General features: G+C 39.9%; 1 protein-coding gene across 2 annotated transcripts in view; it reads right to left on the bottom strand.

Moving 5' to 3' along the window:
• Positions 1-300: 300 nt before the first annotated feature.
• Positions 301-24,520, bottom strand: part of GALNT6 (polypeptide N-acetylgalactosaminyltransferase 6) — a 76,836-nt gene continuing 52,616 nt past the window's right edge. For both annotated transcript variants that reach the window (XM_058172864.1, XM_058172863.1), the window contains 8 exons: positions 23,343-23,492; positions 20,875-21,109; positions 12,757-12,874; positions 8,821-9,021; positions 8,132-8,263; positions 7,438-7,539; positions 4,736-4,888; positions 301-2,547 (listed from right to left, as the gene is read on the bottom strand). In XM_058172864.1, coding sequence (XP_058028847.1) covers positions 2,434-2,547; positions 4,736-4,888; positions 7,438-7,539; positions 8,132-8,263; positions 8,821-9,021; positions 12,757-12,874; positions 20,875-21,109; positions 23,343-23,492 — 1,205 coding nt within the window. In that variant the 3' untranslated portion in view covers positions 301-2,433. The remainder of the gene's footprint in view (positions 2,548-4,735; positions 4,889-7,437; positions 7,540-8,131; positions 8,264-8,820; positions 9,022-12,756; positions 12,875-20,874; positions 21,110-23,342; positions 23,493-24,520) is intronic.

Below are 24,520 nucleotides of genomic sequence, written 5' to 3'. Positions count from 1 at the left end.
ACTACCCCTGGGTCATGTGATCATCATCTGTAACCTTCCCATCTGGCTTCCATCAAACAAAGACAATGGGGGAAGCCAGATTGACTTAACAACCGCATGGTTCACCCAACTACTGCAGTTGAGTCGCTTAACAACTATGGCAATAAATATTGTAAAACAGGGTAAAACTCACTGCCTTGCTTAGCAACAGAAACCTGGGGCTTGATTGTGGTCGTAAATTGAGGACTACTGGTATAGCTTATATGACTACCAACCTCCTTTAAACGAAATAGTGTCACTGAGGAATGGGGCTGGGTGGGAAGTGTGCTCTAACATTAATTATAAAGAAATGCAGAATAAGTGAAAAGAAAATGAACCCAACACAGAATTTCCTCATAAAATAGTTATCAGCTTTATTATTTCCAGTCAAGATTACCAGAGCAAGACTTTTGTTTCAACGGAAATTTTTTCCAGCAGATGAATTAAAATTTCTAATGCTAGCTCCTGCATTCAGAATCTAAGTCCTTTCACCCTGTCTCCGTTCTTCGAAAATGCTAAAAGAATTGTATAGAAACCAGCCTTGTCCTTTTTAAAATGGAAAGATGGAATCATGCAGATAGGTTTTGATCTGTAATGTCAACCAATCGGCAATTAAAAGTGTGGTATGCTCATAAAATACCCAGTAGTTACAAAAATCCAAAATCTGTTTTTCCCTTTGGACTTATACCTTCCATTGAAGGTGAAAATGCTAAAAGAATTGTATAGAAACCAGCCTTGTCCTTTTTAAAATGGAAAGATGGAATCATGCAGATAGGTTTTGATCTGTAATGTCAACCAATCGGCAATTAAAAGTGTGGTATGCTCATAAAATACCCAGTAGTTACAAAAATCCAAAATCTGTTTTTCCCTTTGGACTTATACCTTCCATTGAAGGTGAAAATGCTAATTGTTTATAAGTTACAAGTATTACCAGCATAATTGTCATTTATAAGAAAGTTGCTGTTTGGGAGCTTACAACCTTGTTACAGAGAGGACTCACTCCTTTCTTGAGCCCTTATCTGAGGAAACTCAAGAAATGTACATCTGAATGTTTTCTTAGAAACATTACAAACAAATAATAAGGGCAAATTTTTGGTCCAGCAGATCACTTTGATTAGCAGTAACCATGATCACTTTACTCAAGTTGCTTTCCTAGTGGGTATTTCTTGTCAACAAAATGCAAACACAAATATACAGACAGACACACACACACACAAATTTGGGGTTTTGCGCTGCTTTAACTCCTATCCACTGACGTGAGTAAATAATTTGTTTGGCAGCTGGTTTCTCATGAGAGACAGCTTCCTGCTCTGCTAGTGTTGTTTTGTTTTGTTTTTTAAAAGGCACATTAGCAGCTTTCCTTATTCCTGGCATTGCAGTGTACCACTAAGGCTATGGATGTATCTGAAATCAAACCACATACCATCTCCCACTGCAGGATGTTAACACCAGTGCAGTTTAGGAAAGCCAGGCTGGGCCCTGTTTAGTCATAAAAAATGGAAGCAAGTTGCAGCCTTCTGAAGGCCTAGACTGCAGGGGTTATGAGGAGAATTAAAAGGCACATCAAGCTCAGACATGGGGAAGGAACTCCTTCTCTTCAATTTGCAGCTAGAGGACACAGTTTTAATTCTTCCACAGAATCATCAGTTGCTACCTGCAGCATGCTGGCAAAGATTCCGAAGCTTGAGGTAAAACACGGGCCATAGCCTGTGCAAAAGGGCTAGGATTTCAGTCGCACAACAATACTGCAGGCCAGCATTTGCTATTTTAATTGCAGGTGGCTGCACTGAGTCTTTGGAAGCAGACATTTACCTACTGCTCACCTGCATGTCAGTGCAAAGACCTTTAAGACAGCTGAGAAAGCATTAGAATTATGGAGATTTCTCCTCCCAATGCTGAGTATTGTCAGAAGCCACGTTTTCTAATGTAACAGATTAAAGTCATTATCTTTGGCATCCAATTATTCTCTAAACTACAACGCAGACAATTTATTCCTTAGGATAGAGCCTCAAGGCACTACTTCCTATAATATTCACAACATACAAATTAGGGAAACGTTTGAGTTCACATCTGGCTGATGGCCATTTTTTTCTCTACAGCCATATGAACATCACCAGTATAATTAGCCTCAGATACTTTGATAATGCATCTAGTATTCTAAAGAGCAAACATACCAGCTTGCAATTATTTTTATCAAGGAAAGCCCAAATAAACCGATATACCAATGTTGGCCGTTTTGACCTTATTGCAAAAGGCACAAGAGTGTTACAGGCAAATTTTGGATGATGCAGCAAATTGGTTCCCCCTCTCGTTTCCTGAAATGTACCCTCTGTTGCTAGAAAGCAAGTTCAGAAGAATGGGAGCTTTGACAGGAGATGCATTTCAGAGCTGCTTTGGTCTTTTTCTTGGACTGCTTTAGCTGAAGTGCCAAATCTGATGAGCGTCTGCAGTGTTGCAGGGAGCCATGGATGGATGCTCACCTCTTGCAGACAAACACCAGTTAATTGCTACATTCTTAAGCAGGTGATCCTAAAACAGAAACAAAAAACAAAAGGCACACTGTTGAGATAAAACATAATTAAAGACTCCACTGGCTAAGCTGGCTAGGAATTCTGGGAGTAGAATTTTAATATCTTTTTTTTTTGTTTTGTTTCTTGGAGGGAAATTCTACAGCTAGAGATTCTATTAAGCCAAGAAGATCCTCTACACCAGGGGTGTCAAACTGGCAGCCTGCGGGCCGGATGTGTCATGCGCTGTCCATACCCACCCCAGCTCTGCAAAGGGGAAAAACATTGTGATACGTCACGTGACAGCAATGTGACACCACAAGCTTGACCCCTGGGCTCTACACAAAAGGGCATGCTGGCCATGCTTCCACCTGGAGGACCTTCTAGTGTGGCTCCCATTTAGTCAACCTATGCCCTACCCTTTGAGGAAAGTGGTGCAATCGAAGCTAGCGACAGCCACATTTGCTGATGTCACATCACCACCTGGAGAACACTCAAACCACTTCCTGTGTAGTAGGTAGCAAAAGAAGGACAACTTTCCTCATCTGCAGGTGCAGGGGGGAAAGCAATTTTTTATGTGCAGACATAGGTGGAAATATATCACTCCCAGCTTCTGCACTGATAAAATCATGATATCTGAAGATGGAATTAAACTTCTGCTTCTTAACCCTCCATGACAATTTTGAATTGCCAACGCTGGTTCACATTTGGAGGGTTTAACCAAACGGCCTCCTTTGTGAAAATTTATTCTTTCTCTGGAAAATCTTTCCATTGACTTTGGCTAAAGACAAGGAAAAGAGAAGATTCATAAGCTTTCAGAAACATTTAAATATGTATGAACTATTTCCTTAAATGTTTATCTGCCTTTTGAAACTTCATTTAACTCCCACAGCTACAAAATGGGAACTTCTGGTTGATTGCTAGGTGATGAATGATGTCTCTCCCTCCCTCCAGAATGATGTCATGCAGTGGTAAGATTACAGTTGATTGGGCATCAACTCCAAATAGAGACAAAGGCTTTCTTAAAAACATTTTTCAGAGTTTTAATTGGTTTGACTGCATACTTAACATAATCAAAATTTGGCAAATAGATTCCTTCTCTTCAAATGGTTTTTGCCATTTTGCTCATGGCAGAAAAAGCCATGATCTTTGTAGCAGAGACTGGGTGGCATACAAAAAAAAATCTGAACATAAAAAAGGTAGGATTTTTTTTTTTAAAGCAAACGTTAAAAACATATCATAATGAAAGCAACAATATTATTAAACAGACTGAGAAAAAGTATCTTCAATGTTACAAGCAATGCAGCCAGCCATCTCAGTAAATTTCACTTCCCTCAGATTCTCAAGCCTTTTGACATAGCCACATTTTGAAGGACCTCTGGAAGCTACCAAGGATGGGGCCGGCCTCACCCTGATGTGGGGGAGGGATGATATTCTAGAGCAGGGGTGGGCAATTAATTTTTATCAGGGGCCGCATGAGAAGCCTGAATTGTGTCAGAGGGCCACCAACTTTCTTTCATTGTAAAATACTTAAATTAAATATTTTGAATAGCTGGTACTGATAATCAGAAGAATAAAGCACTCTGTAAATATGTATATTAGGTTATGTGAAACTGTGGTCTATTGGTTAAATAAGAAAAACAATTATTGAACCAGTGCAATTTATTTTTTATGGTGTTTATGATTGGCCTCACGCGGGCCGGACAGGGACGTACAAAGGGCCGGATGGGGCCGGCCTCACCCTGATGTGGGGGAGGGATGATATTCTAGAGGCTGGTGCCATTGCAGAAGCAGCCATGATCTTTGTAGCAGAGACTGAACTCATAATCTTTGGCATCAGGTTATTTCTTAAAGTTCTTATTATCACCAGCCAAACTCATATGCTACTCTTACGTCAGATTTTCTTTTGAAGAAAGAGCCCAGTAATGCAAATAGGGACCTTCAAAACTGACTCCAAAATTGTATTTTTAATTGTCAGTGCAATTTTAGCAACCAGATGTGTTAATAGATTCCTTAGCAGAAAAGGCATTATATTCTGAACTCTGGTGTGTATGTGTGTGTGTGTGTGTGTGTATGCGTGTGTCCACAGTAAGAAATATTTGGCTGACAAATAATGTGAGACCGGCTGCAGGTAGAAATAGCTAACCGGCTGGAAAGAGATGGCTTAAAGAAGAGCGTATTTGTCTGTAAAGTTCACAGATTAAACTCACATGCGTCAGTTCCCATTCTTCATTTTCTGGCACTCGGGAGTGTTTCCCTGTATAGTGACAGTCTCCCAACTCAACAGCCCCCTTCTTGGCTCGGAGGCACAGCTGCTTGCCAATGTTGTGTCGCAGATCTCGCTGGGATGTGTATTCAAAATACTAAAAGCAAAACAGGAATAAGCAGCTTTCACTATTAGAAACAAAGCCAAAAATATTAATATTTTTTTCTAAAAATTTCAACACTTCAGTACCCCAACTTTGTTCATGACATTTCTAGACTTTTCTGTCTTCACAAATCATCCCATCTCCGTGTATTTCCTACACTGTTTTTCATTCTTTAGAATGCCTCCCTCCCTCCTTCTCCTCTCTCTCTCTCTGGATTTAATAAACTCCATCCAACTATCTTTTTCAGCTCTCTATTTTCTCTCAACTCATTTGCTTTTCCTTAGCTGCTTATAGCTAGCTACGTATTCCTTGTTTATATATGACCAAACTTCTCCACATGTAACTTTGAACGGTCACTAAATTAAATGCTGTAACTCAAGGACTCCCCATATAAAAGAAGTATACAAGGAGTCCTTCAGTTACAGCATTTAATTTAATGATCGTTCAAAGTTACAGCAGAACTGAAAAACTTATGACCGTTTTTTTAAATTTATGACCGCTGCAACATCCCCATTGTCACGTGACCAAAATTCAGATGCTTGGCAATTGACTCATATTTATGATGTTTGCAGTGTCCCAGGATCAAGTGACCACCTTTCGTGACCTTCTGACAAGCAAAGTCAACAGGGAAGCCAGATTCACTGAACAACTATATTACTGACTGCAGTGATTCATTTAACATCTGGGGCAAGAAAGGCCGTAAACTGGGGCAAAATTCACTTAACAACTGCCTCGCTTATCAACAGAAATTTTGGGGCCAATTGTGATTGTAAGTCGAGGACTACCTGAACTAATTACTTCCTATTGTATTTAGGCTACATTCATCCACCCTTGACTCTTAACTCTTTTTGGACAAACAAGCTTCTTAAATAACCCATTCAACTTACTTTTATGCCTTCCTGACATTTCAAATTCCCACTAATAAAAAAAGGACAGAAGCTTAATCTTATAAACAACAGTGATGTTGTTGTTGAGGGCTTATCCCAACACTGAGAGGCTCGGCAGGGCTGGAACTGATTCCAATTCAATCCTACCAAGACTGAATGGTTGTGGATATTAGGCTCCCACCAACCCAGGGAATTTCATCTAAATTCTTGGTTAAGACTTCTCCATTCAGGAATTATGCACTAGCTTCTCTTGAACCAAGCTTCTTCTTAAAGAGTAAGTGGCAAGTGGTAGCTGTGACCAAGTGGCCCTTTGCACAGCTCCATGCGGTACACCAGCTCCTCCTCCTCTTGGATTGGAAGGTCAATCTTTGGTCAATCACTCCTGCCCCGATCTCCCCCCAGCTTGACTACTGTGAGCTGCGGACTGGACCTCTCACTCCCGATCAACACCGATTAGGACGAGTCTTGGAGGAAGGAGGTGAACCAGCGCAAAACTAAATATTCATTATTTAGCCCTCTTTCTGAAACAATTTTATTTTCACCGTATCTGTCCGCATTTCATCTGCTCTTTTAATCTTAGCTGCAGCTTATTGTCATTGTTCTTCGAAATTATCTTTTTTTGTGGTATATAATTTCTCATTTACATCTTTACAACAGCCATTCGTTCATAGCAACTTCTACCTTATAAACTTTAATATTTCCTATTATTTTAACTCCCAGTGCTTCCATGGCTCTTTGCAGCACGATATTTTTTTCACTTTTCCAAGCAGCTTCAACATTATGCTTCTTTACATCTATTTTTCATTCCTCTTATGTTCCAGTTATAGTATTACTCTATGTTCTAATACAGTGGTAGTCAACCTGGTCCCTACCACCCACTAGTGGGCATTCCAGCTTTCATGGTGGGCAGTAGGGGGTTTTGTCCAATACTGAAGCACTTTCCTTTTTTTTAAAATTTAATTGACTTTTAAAAAATTTTCATAGCATTATTTAAAAACATTTTCACTAGGTTTTCATAAAATTCCCCGTGACAATTTAAATTTCTGAAAATATACTATTTGTATCGCCCGCACGTAAGTTTAGTTCACATTATGTAAGTGAAACTAAATGGCACTATAGTGCGACCGCAAACAAAAGAGCCTCGTCCCAGAATAGCTCACGCATCTCCCCCCACACCACCCAGCTGTAACAGACAAGCAGAGCTGGTAGCTGGCAGCCCCCCCGCCCCCAAATCTACTTTATAAATCACCATTACTATGGAACCGGTGGGCGGTTAGAAAATTTTACTACTAACAGAGATACAAAAGTGGGCGGTAGGTATAAAAAGGTTGACTACCCCTGTTCTAACACTTTCTCCATAAAAGCACGGAATACCGTATTTTCGCTTCCTGCAGTCATTCTAATTTCAGCAAAGATTCTTTCCTCCCTTCCTCATTTTCGTAGTTAATGACCTGGGTTCAATGCAGTGATGGGATTCAGCCAGTTCACACCACTTTGGGAGAACCGGTTGTTAACTTTCTGAGCAGTTTGGCAAACTGGTTGTTGGAAGAAATCATTAGGGCAGAGAACCGGTTGTTAAATTACTTGAATCCCATCACTGGTTCAATGTTCGCAGGAGCAGAGATAAGAACGGACACATTTTCATGAAGCCTGTACCTGGTTGCCTCCCATCCCATGACAAGGATACAAAATTAAAGGTTTTCCACCATGGTTGTTTTCTCCAACATCCAGACACTGCTGTGCACCTTCATTTCTAATCTGTATTGGAATAGATTTAATAAAAATAGGAGCATATTAACAGATCACCCATACAAAGCTTCGGGTTTTAGCTAAACAGCCTGGACAAGAGTGTTTTTTTTTTTAACGTTGCATTCTTTTTCTAATCATATGTACTCTTTTATTTCCCTTCTGAGCTCAGTTTGCCTCTAAGTACCTCACACCAACAAGAGTCAATTAATAATTCCTTTTAGGAATTACAATATTTATGAACATTCAAGTACTGAGTTAATGGCAAGACAGCTTGAATGGGAAATGCTAGAGCCAAATAAAGATAGATTTGTTTCCTCAGATCTTTCAATCAACTGTAAGTCAGTTTGAGAGTGAATTTATAATAGCATTCCCCCAGCCGCCATGAATATATCAGATTTAGTTCCCTGAGATTGGGTTGCAATTCTCCGACAACTTTAGACTTTAAGATCTTCTTCATTCTCTTGATGTATTCACTTCTAATGTTCTTTTTGACTTCAGTGTGCTTGATATTTCTAGATGCCAACATAATTGTAGTGATTTTATTCATCCGGACACCCTCTTATTTGTATAGGTTATCTTGACACGTTGTATTTTTACTTACCGCTCCATAGAAAGCTGGAGTGAGGTCTGGAATGAAGATTTCAGGATAAACAGTTTGTAGATACCAACTGAAATTTTTGCAGTGTAACTGCTCCTTCAGCTGCAGTCGCTCACCGAGGTCTCCATATGTTTTCTAATAAAGCCATAACACGTGCATGTTTAAAAAGAATCACATAAAGCAGACAAAAGAGCCATTTTCAATTTGTTTGCTAGAATAACTAAAGGTTTTCACTGTCTTTATTCTTTAATTTGAATTTTAATTAAAATTTAATTTTAATTAAACCTGAGACAGTTCCAGCTAGAATTTGATTTCTAGGATTACTTTCAAATATGGAACATTCTGAGATCCTCCAACTTTCTCTCCTTCAGTAGATCCTGGAAGCCCCTGACGATAAAGCCACAGCTCCATTTTATAATCTATCAATGGATCTGTTTTTGTATCAGATCTCTTGCCAATCACTCCAGTTCTAGAAATGAGGCCACCTCAGGGTGTCTAAGTCATTGAAATAACGATTGGAAAATGCTCTAACGTTTCTCTTCCTTTGGTAAGGTTCCCAGCAATTCTGCTAGAGAATCTTGCCTTTATTTAGAGGAAACAGAATCCATTAAATCAAATACTTAGAATTTAAAGAGAATAACTACAGATTTTGTACATTAAGGGAAGTAGTTCTCAAGGACAATACTTCATACCTCTCTGGCCATCTGTGAGGCCTGCTGGTTCCTTCTGTAGAAGATTTCCTTATAGTCATCCATCCAGACTTCTGCCAAGCGCACCTGATTCCTAGAAATGACTTGAGTCCCTTTGGGGAAGGTGTGTGGACTCTTGGAACGGAACACATGGCCCACTACAGAGCAGGGAATAATCTCCAGCTGGCCTCCACACTGCCAAACCTGAGGATGCAAGGCAGAGGGGAAGAATACCATTCAAACTAGGAGAAAACTACAAACTCATACACTGAATGTCGGAGTCAGGTAAATGTCGGAGTCAGGTAAATCTAATATTTTGGAATCTGATTTTGCAAGTGCGTAGGTAAAGGAAATAAGATGTGAAATTCGCACATCTTTTCTCTTTAAAACAGGAATCAGGATCAGATTCCAGCTGCCTAAAATCAGGTCCCTTCAGGACAGAAGCAGCAATAGCACTTAGACTTATATACCACTTCACAGTGCTTTACAGCCCTCTCTAAGTGGTTTACAGAGTCAGCCTATTGCCCCCAACAATCTGGGTCCTCATTTTACTGACTTTAGAAGGATGGAAGGCTGAGTCAACCTTGAGCAGATGAGGATCGAACTCCTGGCAATGGGCAGAGTTAGCCTACAATACTGCATTCTATCTACCATGCCACCATGAAAGAGCATCTTCTGAGGAGGATGGGGTGGAAGCTTTGTCTTTGCAGGCAATATCTTAAGGAGGAAAGATATATATCTTTCAAGTTTGATACCAGTTTTTTTCCCCTGCTTTAAAAGAGAGTGGTCCTTTTTTTATGGTAAACTGGAGTCCTGCACCAGAAAACCAAGGAGCTCCCAAGATCAATGGCATTCAAGTCTGAGGAAGTGCAATACCCGAATTTCCTCTGACCAAAACTTGGGACTGGTTCAATCCAGAATGGACCATTCTCCAAAGAATCTTCATCTCAGAGACGTGGCTTTAGTTAAAGATTTACTCAACCTGCGACTGGATTGGATAAAAACCGGTAATATTATGTTGATAAACAAAACATGTAATCTTTTCCATCTGGGAGCCATTCTTAGTCCCTGAGGACCAGTACAAAAATCTAACTTTATGTAATTTAATTAGTAATACATGTATGAATGAAAGCATACGCTAAACGTGTAATAAATAATTTCACCTCTGACACATTAAAACAACTTGGTAGAAATTTTGAACAAGGCCACAAGCAAGGCTTGGGAGGCAAGTACATGTTTGCACCTTGAGATTACATTCATGCCTAAGGACTCTGGTTCTCTGCCATTCTTGGTCTTGCAAAACATGTTCACTGCTAGGATTGGTTTTGTCTTATTATTATTAATAATAATCTTTTTAATGCTGGGTAACAAAATGTCATCAGAGCAAAAGCAAAGCAGAAAGCATACATAAACACATGCATTAACCTGGATGGAAGGTGACTTTGAATTTAACATTATGCCCGACTTTATATAGACGAAAGCAAAACAAAAGCCTTCTGTATTTTCATTTAATCTGAGACAACTTTCCCATTTTAAAGGTACCCATTGAAGGCAGAAAAACTTATATTTGTTTCAGGTAGTTACAGGAAATTGCAACACAGACCAGAGGTTCTTAACCTCACTTTAAAAACAAAAATCAGTATTCCTGTTTCTCATATTCTTTTTTGCCACACGGTGGCACTCTACACAGCATTTAAGATCTCGCTTTTAACATTTAAAAAAATCTTTATGTGCAAAGTTACCAACAAAGCATCTGCTTAAACATCTGCACTGCAAAATATATATTAAGAAAAAATACTTCTCTAGATCCTGAGATCATTTCTTCTTCACAATATCAATATTAAAATAGACGATGCTTGCATTTTACCCAAATTCTCATATAATTGTCCAACAATATTAAACTTTTTTTTTAAAAAAATGCAGTTGATGCATGCCTTATGATCAAATTTGGTATGCATACTTAGAGAAACAAGTTATAATTCATTGCATCTTCAGGATCAGTTGATCCCTTAAACTGGGAATAACTGTGGAGTATCCTGGGGGTAATAGAACCATTTCCAATTGCTTGTTTCTAAGCTGAGGATCCCATTTGCGACTGCTGCTGTCAAGATGCTTGTGTAAAACAACAGGATGTGGGTCCTATTTTTTGTGTGGGTAATGACTTGAAAGCAGAAAAAGGGGTAATTGGGCCAAAAGTTTAAGAACCAATGCTGTGGCATCTATGCACCTGCACTGTAATCACTATCCTTGGATTGGACAGCACATGAAAGTTTTACTCCCAGATGGAAAGTCGGAACTGAGAATCCGAATACAAAGCAGTTAGTCATCCTCCAACCTATGTCATGTTTTGTGTCCATAGCAACAGAACCATTTCTTAAATTTTACTACTTTGTTTACTACTTCTCCTTTCTTTACTTTCTTTTTACGACTTTCTTACTTTACTACTTCTATTTTCTCCCCTTTACTTTCATTTTATTGCTTTCTTTATTATTACTTTCTTCTGCTACAATTGCTACTACTATCACATAACTCCATTCCATTTTGAAAGCACAGAGCTAGGATAGTGGGCATGTAATCAACCCCAGGTTGATCTGTCCTGACTTTTAAATTTATTGTGACAAATTCTATCCACTGTTAGGTTCCATGATATTGCTATTACTTTAAATTCACACTTTTTAAGCATTAGGTTGTAAATACAATCTAAATCGTTAACAGAGGAGAAATAAAATAAGCCTTATGTGAAGAAACAAGACAATAACTGTGTAGGTCCATTTAAAGCAATGGTTCCCAACTTTTCCACCTGGCGTGGAGGGAGGCGTATGTGAGTGGCAGCTCCATCTGCGCACAGCTCGCATGTGAGTGCCCTCCACTCGCAAGAATGAAGCTTCGCACGTGAGCACACATGCCCTCCACTTGTGCATGAATCTCCATTCGCAGTCCATTTGCACGACTGGAGTTTTGTGTGCGAGAGCAAGGGCCCACCGCTTGTGTGAGTGGAGTTTCATGCGTGCTTGCCCATCGCTTGCATGGCCTGGTTTAGAACAGGCTGCAGCCAGGTAGTAGGCCGTGACCTGGGAGTTGGGGACCTCTGATTTAAAGTATATGCAATTCAAGGAATAAAGCCTACAGTTAAAGAAGCAGTGGTGGACTTCAATGTAAATTCAGGTTTAAGCTTACCAAGAAAACTCACTGAGTAATTTACAGACAGGCATCATTGAGCAAAATGTACCCCCACAAAACTATTGTTAGGACAAACTAGACAGGAAAAAAAAATATAATCGATAGTCTTTACCTGAACAAGTTAGGGGGTAAAAATAATAAGATTCAATACAAACCTCTTAGAAGAAATCCACATATTATGTGGTGCTGTATATTGGCTTTTTAATTATTTTATAGATTTTCACTCTGAAATTTTCATATTTTTCAAGATATATGTCACCTAATTCTCTCATGGGGAAAGTAAACTGACAAATCTAACCCCCAAATCCTGAACCAGCATTATCAGGCAGTGATGGCAAACTTATGATAGGTGTTCAAATGCCATAATGTTTTGAGTGACACGCTAGTGTTCATCAACACTATGTCTCAAAAATGTCTCCAAAGCCTGCTCTGTTCTCAAGCAATATTCAGAGGCTGTGTAAGAATGGGGTAAATGGATATGTAAAGAATCATTTCTCTTTTGTTCAGAGGATGCAAGATGTGTGACATGATTGCAGAGTCAAGTTAGGTATTTTCCAAATTTTTGACATGTGGAGCCCAAAAATGTCACCATGACTGATATCAGGCAATGATAATCTGTTACTTCTCATTTACTCTCTAAATATAGCTTTTTCAGGGAACTGGTAAAAAAAAGAAAAAAAGAAAGAAACCTCCCCTTTTAAAAAAATTGTATCTAAACATAGCTACTTCCAAGGAATATTTTGTCGCTTTCCTTCTTACCCGAAAAGACATCTCTACATTTTCCCCTCCCCAGATTTCCATCTGATCATCATAAGAGCCAATATGTTCAAAATAGGACTTGGAAATGGCAAAGAGACCACCAGCAAATGTAGGAGTCCTGCAAAAGAAGCATAGGAATATTATGAAAACAAAAGATGGAAAACTGAAATCTTCTCTCTGAACTGAAGTCTTCATTCTCTCTAACATTTCTGAGCGAAATATCCAAGAAAGCTCAAACCAGGTTACAACGGCTAAAGTAGGGGAAGGTAATTGTACAGCACTCCAGATATTCTTGAATTTCTAGTGTCACCACTTAGCATAGGCAATGCAAAAGGATGCTGGGAGATATTGGCAATGACTTCTGGAAAAGGTTCTCACAGCCTTGATCAAAGCAGATCACATAAATTGGAAAGCAAGGCTTTTTCTGCACCATATCAAAGGCAACTTTCAAATACCCTTGTACTGAAACAGCCTTTGAGAAGTGATCTCAGGCTTTTTACTACAAGTTTCAAGTTTTTTAAAAAAGGGCAAAAGATGTGAGGATGGCTGGAATATTTGAATATTCAAAATATGTAAATATTTCATGTTTTAACATTTTTTCCACTGATTGTCCATAAAGCTGAACCTCCATGTATTTTCTAGTCCTCTACCAAGTATCCTCAAAATCTTAAGTTTTCTAAATTACATGGAAAACATATTTGATATAAAAGGAAGCATAAAAATGGAATTTTAAGAAACAAAATAAAAGCATTAAATTAACACACACCCTCCCCAAGCAGTAACCACAATTTCCTCATCCAGTTACCGAAAAAGTCAAGAATCACAAATCACACCTATCTGACTGGTAATGCTTCACTTAAAGGAACAAACAAATTATGCGTATTGGCGTGTGTGTGTGTGTGTGTGTGTCAGGGTGGTGGTGGCGGCGGATGTGTGTGTGAGGCAACACTTTCGCTCCCATTCTCTGAAAAGTTTTTAGACAGCAGTATCACCTACAACTTTTTTTAAACAAAACAAAAAAATCCAAACCAAATTGATGCTTGTACACCAATTTTTATTTAATATAAATCTCTGTATTGATCAAAAAGCAGGGCTATACGTATAAAATCTAAACAAATGCAAAGAAGTCAATATGCATGACTGTGCATCAGTGTTGTACGTGTTCACACAAGCATGTTCTCCCCTCATCCCTCCTACCACTTTTTGTCCGAAACATTTTGCCTGGTAGTTCAAACACTTGCTGACAATTCCAGAATTAGATGCGATTGGGGGCAGAGGGGCGCGGGGAGACTCAAACCTGATAATTTGAGGCATGTTCTTGATTAACTGCATCCAAAAACAAGAAATAACCATAGTGTTTGGGATTAATTACATTCCTTAAGAACTTCAAGGATGGCCCTTCAGAGGCAAACTGGGCCTTTATTTATCTTTGGGTACCATTGCTGGAAAGGTTGGGCACAAATAAGAGTATTTGGGGATAGAGTTTTGTCAAGTGCACTACTTTCATTATTAGTTACCCCAGAACATTTCTCTCTTGCTTGCATGTTCATTTGTTTTAAGGAAAAGAAAAGCTGAGACTGGCACCAGAAACTAGCTTCAGCGAAGTTTTTTCTGAAACCAGCCCTCTATTGCAACTTCTGTTGTAGAGGAGATTAGGAGCTGATGAAAAGCCAAGTTGCCAATGTCTTTCTCTCTCTCTCTCTCTTTCTTTTTCTCCATAAGCAATAGCAAAAAAGAATCTCTGTGCTTCTTTCATTGAGACAGAACAGCCTCCTGTTTGACCTCTGCACAAAGAAGAGCTGTACTTGAGGCCAAAGGAACAGGATTTTGTCTCCCTCTTGGAAGGGAGGAGGGCCAAGCCGGTATCAAATGCCTGGCACCATGAATTTCAAGGTCATTTCAAGCTTTAAGAAGTGGAGAGGCTGGTTACCTTAATGACTTTTCAGTTGTCCACTGCCAAGAGAGACAAGGGGCTGGCAGAGTTTGAAAGAGGGAGAAATAAACCTTGGTTCTTTCATGTCACAGCCTTTATTATCCTGCTTTGATACAGCAGGGGAAAAAAGGTCCTGTCATTGTCTCTCAAGGAAGTGTGGGTCTCACAGGCAGTTTACAAGCCTTTGTGCTATACCCAATGACACTTGGGAGATAAATCACTCTAATTCTTATTTTTTTCTGATGTTGTGGTCTGGGGGAGAGTGCAGAAGCAGTCTTAGAAGGCTATTAATACTGCAAACTTTTTTTTTTAAAAAAATTCCTAATTTAATTAGCTACAAGAGATTCTAAAAATGAAAGGAGGTGGGTATTCCCCACTAGAAATTTCTAGCATCTTACAAGACAGAGGTACAGCTCTTAAAATTCCTTTGCAAGAGGGGCTGTGATACTTTGCAGATACTTTAACGGTTTAGCAGTAATATCTGTCATTAATATTGAGACTGACTTTAAACATTTCCAACATAAAGCTTGGTGAGAGTTGCTGCATAAACAGTTGGTTTCTTCTACACATTTCAAAATTCAATCCTGCTTCAAATATGCAAATTCATTATTAGACGATATGCCTTTGGAAAAATAAAAAAAACTCAGCAGCAGTACAGTATGCCGTTTACATGCACTCCCATGTCTTACAAAATATTGAAATCCCACAGAGCCGTAATAAAGCACTTCATGAACTGATTAGATAGATAAAATTCTTTATTGGCCAAGTGTGATTGGACACACAAGGAATTTGTCTTTGGTGCATATGCTCTCAGTGTACATAAAAAGAAAAGATACAATTTTATCTATTTTATCTAAAAGATATTTTATCTTAAATTTTATCTAAAAGATTAGATAAAATCTCAACAGCTGACATAACAGTAAATCATCAATCAGGCTGGAAAGGTTTGGAACCAGTTCAACCGTAACTAGAGCAAAACAAGAATGATATTGCTACTTCACAGAATATCAGAGAACCCCAATCAAGAGGAATTTCATTTTTCCTATTCAAGGATAAGATTAACACCTAAAAAATGGATCATCCACTTAGCCATTATTTTTGTTTAAAAATAAAATTTCTTCCTTCCTTTCCTTCCTGTCTCCTTCCTTTCTTCCTTCCTTCCTTCCTTCGATTCTTTGAAGTGGGCAGGGAGGAAAATTCTAAGAACCCATAGTCTCACTCAAATTTAGTCATCCTTAAGCCTATTGGAATCATGCACACACAGTTCAGAGCTAGATTGTGGCCAGAGCTAGATTGTGGCCAGAAAGTGTCAGTTGCACTGATAAATGCTTAGGAACAAAATATATCTCTGCCAAAAAAATTTTTGTCCTTTAATGACCCCATAATCCCAGGCATCAGGGTGGAGTCGGGGCAACTGAATGAAGCTGAGTGCTTACTGGCCGGATGCTTTTCCTGTTGCCAATGCAGTGTTCGCAGCTGATATATTTACTCATTATGCCCAGAGAGAGAAATACCTGCCGCTACCTAGGATCGAACTCACAGCCTCCTGATTGTGAGGCAAGAGCTCCACCTCTAGGCTACTGTACCACTCTAAAATACATCTATGCCAATTCCAATGACAAATTAGAGATTAGTGGGATCACCACTAATATGCACTAAGATGAATTCCTTGTGTGTCCAATCACACCTGGCCAATAAAAATTCTATTCTATTCTAAAAATTACTATTCCATACCATCCATCTCGTTACATGTACCAGAGTATCATAATAGTAAATCGTATACTCCAAGGAAAATGTACGTCTTTCTGTCATATTGGCTACAGTCTCTCATGCCCTAGTCACTTCCAGATTGGACTATTATAATGTGCTCTACATCAGGGGTCTCCAACCTTGGCAACTTTAAGCCTGGTGGACTTCAACTCCCAGAATCCCCCAGCCAGCAAAGCTGGTTGGGGAATTCTGGGACTTGAAGTCCACCAGGCTTAAAGTTGCCAAGGTTGGAGACCCCTGCTCTACATGGAGCTGCACTTGAGTGGTATTTGGAAACTGTAGCTGGTGTAAAACACAGCGGAGAGTTATATGTACTCCGCATATTGCAATTCTGCTCCGCATTGGATGCCAGTTTGCTTCTGATCTAATTCAAGGTCTTGTTTTAGATTTAAATTTAGATGGCTTGTTTTTCTAATCAATATTGTTCTATCTCTGCAAATCCCCTTCTCTGCTGCACCAACCTGCTTGGCACTTTCACTCATTTCTCTCAGTCTGGAAGTGTACATGCAAGTTTTTCTGCCAAACAAACTCAAGAGCACATGGGAGGTGCGGTGGCTTGGTGGCTTAGTTGAGGACTACCTGTACAAGTAGTCCTTGACTTACAGCAGTTCATTTAGTGACCACTCAAAGCTACAACGGCACCGAAAAAAGGGGCTTAGGACCTTTTTCCACACTTACAACCACTGCAGGATCCCCATGGTCACGTGGTCAGAATTCAGATGCTTAACAACTGATTCATATTTATGACGGTTGCATTGTCCTGGGATCACACATTGTTCCTTTTGCGACCTTCTGACAAGCAAAGTCAATGGGAAAGCCAGATTCACTTAACAACTGTATCACTGATTTAACAACTGCAGTGATTCACTTAACAGCTGTGGCAAGAGAGATCGTAAAATGGAGCAAAATTCACTTAACAATTGTCTCGTTTAGCAACAAAAATGTTGGGCTCGATTGAGGTTGTAAATCGAGGGCTACCTGTATTGCTGGGAGTACATACATAACCATAAGGGTTCTAAACAAGGCTTAAAAATTATATATTTTTTGTATTACATTCAGAGGGTGTTAAAACGCTTTCAGAATACATTTAGATTTTAAACTACAAGTTAAAGTATTTGATCCCAGTATCATTTCCACAAAGCGATTTTTACAAGGACATGAAAGTCTGAATGGAATAATTGCTGTTTAACTACAGCCTGCAGATGAAAAATGAAAGATAACAAACTATGCTTGGTACGATTGCAGAGATAAGTGTTTTCACATAAAATATTTAAAGTAAACCAAACTCAAAAGCAAAGTTCTGAAATAGCTTCTGCTGCTCAAATATTGGATATATTCTCCAGGCACTGGAGAGCAGAAGACGATCCATTACTCGACAGATGGAACTTCAGCCAGTTCAGGGAATCGTACCAAAAACAGGCATGCCACTTTTTACAAAAGTTCTGGAAATAAGGCTAGACTGAATTTGATCAGCTCCGTGAGCTAAGGAGACTAATATAGGTAGTCCTCAACTTACAATTACAATTTGAGTCCAAAATTTATGGTTAGAAATTTGTTAAGTGAGCTTTGCCCCATTTTGCGACTTTTCTTGCCACATTGGTTACATGAATCACTGCAGTTCTTAAATTAGTTAACACAGTTGTTAAGTCAATCTGGCTTCCCCTTGGACTTTGCTTGTCAGAAGGTCGCCAAAGGGGATCGCATGACTCTGGGAGGCTGCAACCGTCATAAACGTGAGTCAGTTGTCAAGCATCTGAACCAGTGGTGGGTTTCAAATTTTTTTACTACTGGTTCTGTGGGTGTGGCTTGGTGGGTGTGGCAGGGGAAGATTACTGCAAAATCCCCATTTCCTCCCGATCAGCTGGGACTTGGGAGGCAGAGAATAGATGGGGGTGGGGCCAGTCAGAATTTTTACTACCGGTTCTCCTAACTACGCAAAATTTCTGCTAACAGTTCTCCAGAACTGGTCAGAACCTGCAGAAACCCACCTCTGATCAGAATGTAAATCATGCGACCATGGAGATGCTGCAACAGTCGTAAGTATGAAAAACAAGTCACTTTTTCAAGTGCCTTTGTAACTTCAAACGGTCACTAAATAAATTGTTGTATGTCAAGGACTACCTGTAACCACTGACTTTTTCTATTCTGCACAGAGCTGTTTGGGCCTTTGATTTATAATATGCCCTCTGCTTTTTGAAAAGTCATCATGTATATACAGTATAGTCCTTCCGTGTCAAAGTACAGTTCAGGAGTGGGAAGATTTTTCGGCACTGCATTTATCTTCCCCTCTGAGATAGACATGAAGGCATTAGAAGCACCCGTTTCCTTCTCAAACTAATCTGAATTCTTCATCATATCTGAACTTGGGGGAGTTCTGGCTACATCAGGGTTACCCTAAATTTGGAATATATCAAGGGATTCGAGTTACTTTACAAGTTGACATGGTTGGTTCTAGTTTCCTTCTCTGGGCTTCAACAGAAGAAAGCCAGCGGGGGTGGGGAAGGCATGGGGAATGGGACAGGACTTGCCAGTGCTTGTAGTGACAATGTTAAACTATGGTGCTGTTGCTAAAATGGATTCCAGCTGAACGCATCTGTCCTGTTCCTGCTCAACCCAAATCTATTGTTACAGTGCAAGAGGCATTGTATGTTTGTTATGTTGTTATGTTTTGTTAAGACTGAATGTATGGCCAGAATTTAAAAATGCAAGCAGGCCTTTTGCAAGGCATTGAAATGACTGAATTTAAGATAAAGAGTGACAGATTAAAGAAAGCAATTGACTTCTTACTGAGAACTAAACAGCAAGACCTGACTGGAGCCTGAAGAGATTTAATAACTTCTTTCATTTGTAGGAATGAAGCTCATCACGACCTCCCTTCGCTCAAGAGTTCAAGGAAGAGGCGGCATCCTATTTCCCCCCCCCCCACCTTGACAGCCTTAAACCATTAAACAAGTGTTTCTATAGGCGGAGTTCAGCCATGACAGATCAAAGATCAGTAAGAAAGGCACTTGGAAAAGTTTGGGCTTCAAGAGCTCTAATATGGGAAAATGCTGCATGATGAATCTCTGGATTGTCTGTTCATTAAAACTTCCTAGCTGGCTTTATACATCGCACAAAGTACCTGTTTTCTTTGCAGTTTAGTGCGATGTGCAAACAGGAACAAGGCATAAGCCATTGTTGTTGTTCTTTTTAGAGCAGTAAATCACTGTTTGTTGCGAGTTTATTTATTGGAACTGTGGCTTACTGTGAAGTATGAAACATGAAGAGGTGGTTTAATTTGTGGTTTCATGAATTATTTCTGCTTTGTCTGCCACATCAAGGGGCTTTAACTAAATCCTTAGAATTGCAAAGCAAGGGCGGTAAAAGTTCGAAAAAGTTTCTTTCTTTGATATTCCTTATCTGTCTTTTGAGAGGTAGCCTAATGGTTCATTCTTGCCTGTGGCATTGTTCTTGTTCCCTTTCAACTGGAGAAGAGAAATGATTATTCTGGCTAATTAGGCTTGGCTCATGGGATGCCAGGGGAAGCTCTTTCTGCTTTTTAAATGAGAGCAGTAAATACCAGACCTGTAAATACAAGCTGTCACTGTAATTTATGATATTATATCCATGTTTTGTGAAGCATTAACATCAGCACGATCCGATAACTGAGGCTAACCCTACAGGCTTCAGGCCTATAATGGTTTCCTCTCCCAACACTCTTAACTTTGGGAAAGACAACAGTTAACTCAGGCACAACGGAGAGAAAGCAATCCCTTCTGCTTTGATTCGAAGATGATAAGAACATCTCAGTGCAAACCTTGAGATATTCTCTTCCGGTAGGTTCCATACAGATGCTACTTTAACATGAAATGCTAAGTCATCTAGATGCACTTCCTTGGCTATCTCTGCAGGAATGTGCCTCAGCATCTCCGTCTCATTCCTATTAGGTGACCATTTTGGATTGACTGATTGATTCATTGATTGAATTTGTTTGCTGTCCATCTCTCCTGTCAGAGCCGATGGTACTGATGCCTTTTTCAAATCTGAGGGCTCTCCAGATGTTAAGACTTGACACAATTCCAGTCAGCATGGTGAGAATTTTAGGAACTGAAGCCCCACCCATCTGGATGGCACCCAGTTTATAGAAGACTAGCTTAAGAGATCCAAGATAATCTTGAAGCAATCCGGCTACCTTAGTCCAGGGCAAAACCCCAAGCTCCCAATTTCTGTCAAAAATTAGAAATGCCGTGATTTTGATTTCATGACTAAAATTCTACAGTGGGGTGTAAAGAGAAAGAATTTGTATATAACCGATTTCAGGATTTCCAAAACTGAAACCTATGCGTTGGCAAACTGCTTTTTAAAGGCAATCTCTTGCCATCCACCAGTTCCCCAGACATGTTAACAATGGCATCAAACTTTCAGCTTGAACCTACTTGATTGGGTAGGTCTCATCTTTTCTTCTCTGCTTCTCGTGTTGAGGGATAGCCTCCCAGCCAAAAGTAAGACTCCAATCGAAGTTTCCCCGACTGTGCTGCTTCCCATATTGGATGGGCTTGGAAAATTCAAAGGTGTTCAGGTCAATGGTAGTGATATCTGGGCTGACCACAGCTGTGGGCTCTTCAGCAATGCGCGATAGGAGAGGTTCTAACCATCCGTGGAAACATTCACCTGAGGAAAAAAATCGATCAGAAACTGCTACACCATCCCCGCAAAAATAAATCCCTATTTCCAAACACTGTTGCTGTAGGAGATGATCAGGCTGAGCCCGAGGGCGGAGTCAAATGTGTCATCAGTTTGGAGTCCCTATGCTCCAAGAAACCTAAGTCCAGCCCCCCACTTGAATTCCATTTACTTTTATCTAGCACCAATTTACCTTGACTGTTTAGTAGATCAGATTCTTCAGTATAAGTAGCATGTAATAAACTTGAAGTGCTTTGAACTAAACTTCTGTTCCTGGTTCTTTCTTTGTTCCTGATATGTGGTCACTTCTACCTTTCAAGTTTTTTCAGAGATACCTGATGCTCAGGAACTGCTACTCTGAAAATATTTCTCTTATAATGTTCACTTTCTTACCCATGGAAAGTCATACGGACCCCCAATTTTCTTTTAAAAACTTCAATATTTATTGCCTTTACATTTGCAGGACGATGATACCTGATCTTTTCTGGGCGCAGAATACACCCAGGATCAAATCTGGCTGGTATTTGGATTATAGGCAGTTTGGGAATTACCTGGGCCATAGGTTAGACTGACAAATAAAAAAAGCCTTTCCAGAAAAAGATAACAACAAAGCATTTTCATATTGCTGTCAAGAAAACTTGCATTAATCTGTCCAGATGTCAATCTTAATACATAAAATTATAGAATTATAGGACTGGAAGGGACCATGGAGGCCATCTATCCCTATCCCTATTCTGCCCCTATCCCCCTATCCAAGACAAGAGTTCTTATACTATCCTGGACAAATAGTTGTCCAATCTTTTCTTGAAAACCTCCAGCGATAGAGCACCAATAACTCCAGGAAGCAAGGTGTTCTACTGATTAATTGTTCACTGTCAGGAAATTCCTCCTTATTTCCAGGTTGGATCTCCCTCTGATAAACTTCCATCCATTGCTTCTTGTCCTGCCCTCAGATGCTTTGGAGAATAAATTGATGCCCTCTTCCCTATGACAGCCCTTCTAGTACTAGAAGTCTACTTTCAGGCCTCCCCTAAGCCTTCTCCTCATTAGGCTAAACACACGTAGTTCCTTTAGCTGTTAATTGTATGATTTAGCCTCCAGACCCATTATCATCTTTCTTGCTCTTCTCTGCACTCTTCCTAGGACCTCAGCATCCTTTTTGAATGGTGGTAACCAGAACTGGGTGTAGTATTTCAAATGTGTTCTCACTAGTGCAGTATAGAATGGTACTCTCACTTCTTGATGCTATCCCTCTGTTGATGCAGCCAAAGACTCTGTTGGGTTTTTTTGGCAGCTGTAGCACACTTCTGGCTCATACTTAAGCAGTAGTCCACCGGGACGTCAAGATTCCTCTCATAGGCACTACTGTTGAGCTATGTACTGCCTGCCTTATACCTGTGCACCTGCTTTTTCCTGCCTAAGTATGGGACCTTACTTTTTCTGCACTGATTTCATCTTATTGGATAGGGCTCAATGGTAATATCCTTCTGACGCTTGAGCCTCTCTGCCAAAGACATTGAGCCATTAAGTAATTTGCAAAATTGGACAAAATGGACAAAAATGGAACCAAGGAGGGAAAAGATTGTATGAGATCTAAAAATGGAAAGACAAAAGGCTGAAGTAAATATACCGAACATTCTGGGAATCAAACTTTTAATACCACATACTCTGTACAAGAGATACAGATATGCCTCCAGGACAGAAACACTTGTATGTACATTAAATGAATAATGCATTGAATGCTTAGGTGCCTGACTCCTAGCAACTCTACTTCATTTCCTTTGAGATTAAATATTGAATGATGATGCATCCAACCTACATCTGAGCATGTTGGATGCAGTTTTAGTGCCTCAACATCTTGAACAAAAAATAGCATTCTTAGTACAGTCTGTTAATTAGGTCATTCAAATGCCATCCACTTCTTTGACTTCACTGAAGTTATTGTGCTTGATACAACAATCAGAATCGGTAGCATTAAGTCTGCCATACCCATTCAACGCAAGGGCTGCTCATTAGTGGATGGAGACTGATCAAGGGGCAAATACAGTTCTGTGAACCAACCCAAGATGTAGAGCAATCAATTAATGGAGTGGTTCTCAACCTTGGCAACTCTAAGACGTGTTGAGAGACACAGAATTAACGCATACAAGTCTATGAACTGGCACTGTGTGTCAAGGGGGGGAAAAGGCAAACTTTATCAAAAAAGAGATTTATTACTTACAATGAGCATCCAAGAAAGTGAGGACGTCACCCTTGGCAACACTGGCACCAAGCAATCGGGCAGTTATTAAGCCCTTTCTCTCCAACTGCCGGACGACTCTGACTACCTGCAATTGCTTCACATAGTTGTCCAACTCGTCTTTCAAGTAGTCTGAAAGAGAATTCATCAAACATGAGGCCAGCTTATCTACAGAACTGTCATTGTACCATTACACTGTCCCATCCCACTTGGTCAGGCAGGGAAAATATGTTGCAGACCCCCCCCCCCCCGTCAGTTAAAGAATTTTGATTGGCAGGATCCAGGAAGAATGCCTTCTCGGTCTTTATCCTCACTCTGTGTGGCTCCACTCTCCTGGCCTTTCAGAAAGGTATAAAGACATGGTGGTGCAGGCGACCTTGCTTGCGGTTCACATAGAACCATGCAGCCATGGAGGTGGTTGGTTGGTGCCCTGAAAGCAGTGGTGAAATCCAATTTTTTTTACTACCGGTTATGTGGGCGTGGCTTAGTGGGCGTGGTGTGATTTGGTGGGTATGGCAAGAGAAGGATACTGCAAAATCCCCATTCCCTCCCCGCTCCTACGGGAAGGATATTGCAAAATCTCTATTCCCACCCCACTCTGGGGCCAGCCAGAAGTGGTATTTGCCAGTTCTCCGAACTGCTCAAAATTTCCGCTACCAGTTCTTCAGAAACCCGTTGGATTTCACCCTGTCTGGAACCCTCCCTTTTTCTTTTAATTAACATTTTTTAAAATCATCCTTGCCTCTTTTTAAATTTTTAAATTTGTTTTTACTTTTTAATATTTTATTGTACACCACCCAGAGTCCCTTTATGAGGGAGATGGGCAGACACAGTCAGTCAGTGGGATATGATGCTCAAGAGCCTGGTGACAATGGAAGATTCTCATCCCTATGGGGGATCAATTTAAACTCTGGTTTTTAATTTCACAAGTTTACTTTTTGCTTGAAAACAAGCTTAAGAACTAAAAAAGTGCTTATGAAAATCATATATGATGATTAGAGAAATGAATGGCTAGGGGGAAAAAAATGAGAAGTTGGGACCAGGAAAAGGTAGTGAAGAAAAAAAATATACAATTTTTACCAGTAGGGGCCAGGATAGCTCAGGCTGTAAGAAGCCTGTTATTAAAACACAGCAGCCTGCAATTACTGCAGGTTCGAGCC

This window comes from Ahaetulla prasina, chromosome 2 (assembly GCF_028640845.1).
Source record: "Ahaetulla prasina isolate Xishuangbanna chromosome 2, ASM2864084v1, whole genome shotgun sequence".
Taxonomy (NCBI): Eukaryota; Metazoa; Chordata; class Lepidosauria; order Squamata; family Colubridae; genus Ahaetulla; species Ahaetulla prasina.
The sequence above is the reverse complement of the archived record's forward strand: the minus strand, read 5'-3'. Positions and strand labels throughout refer to the sequence as shown.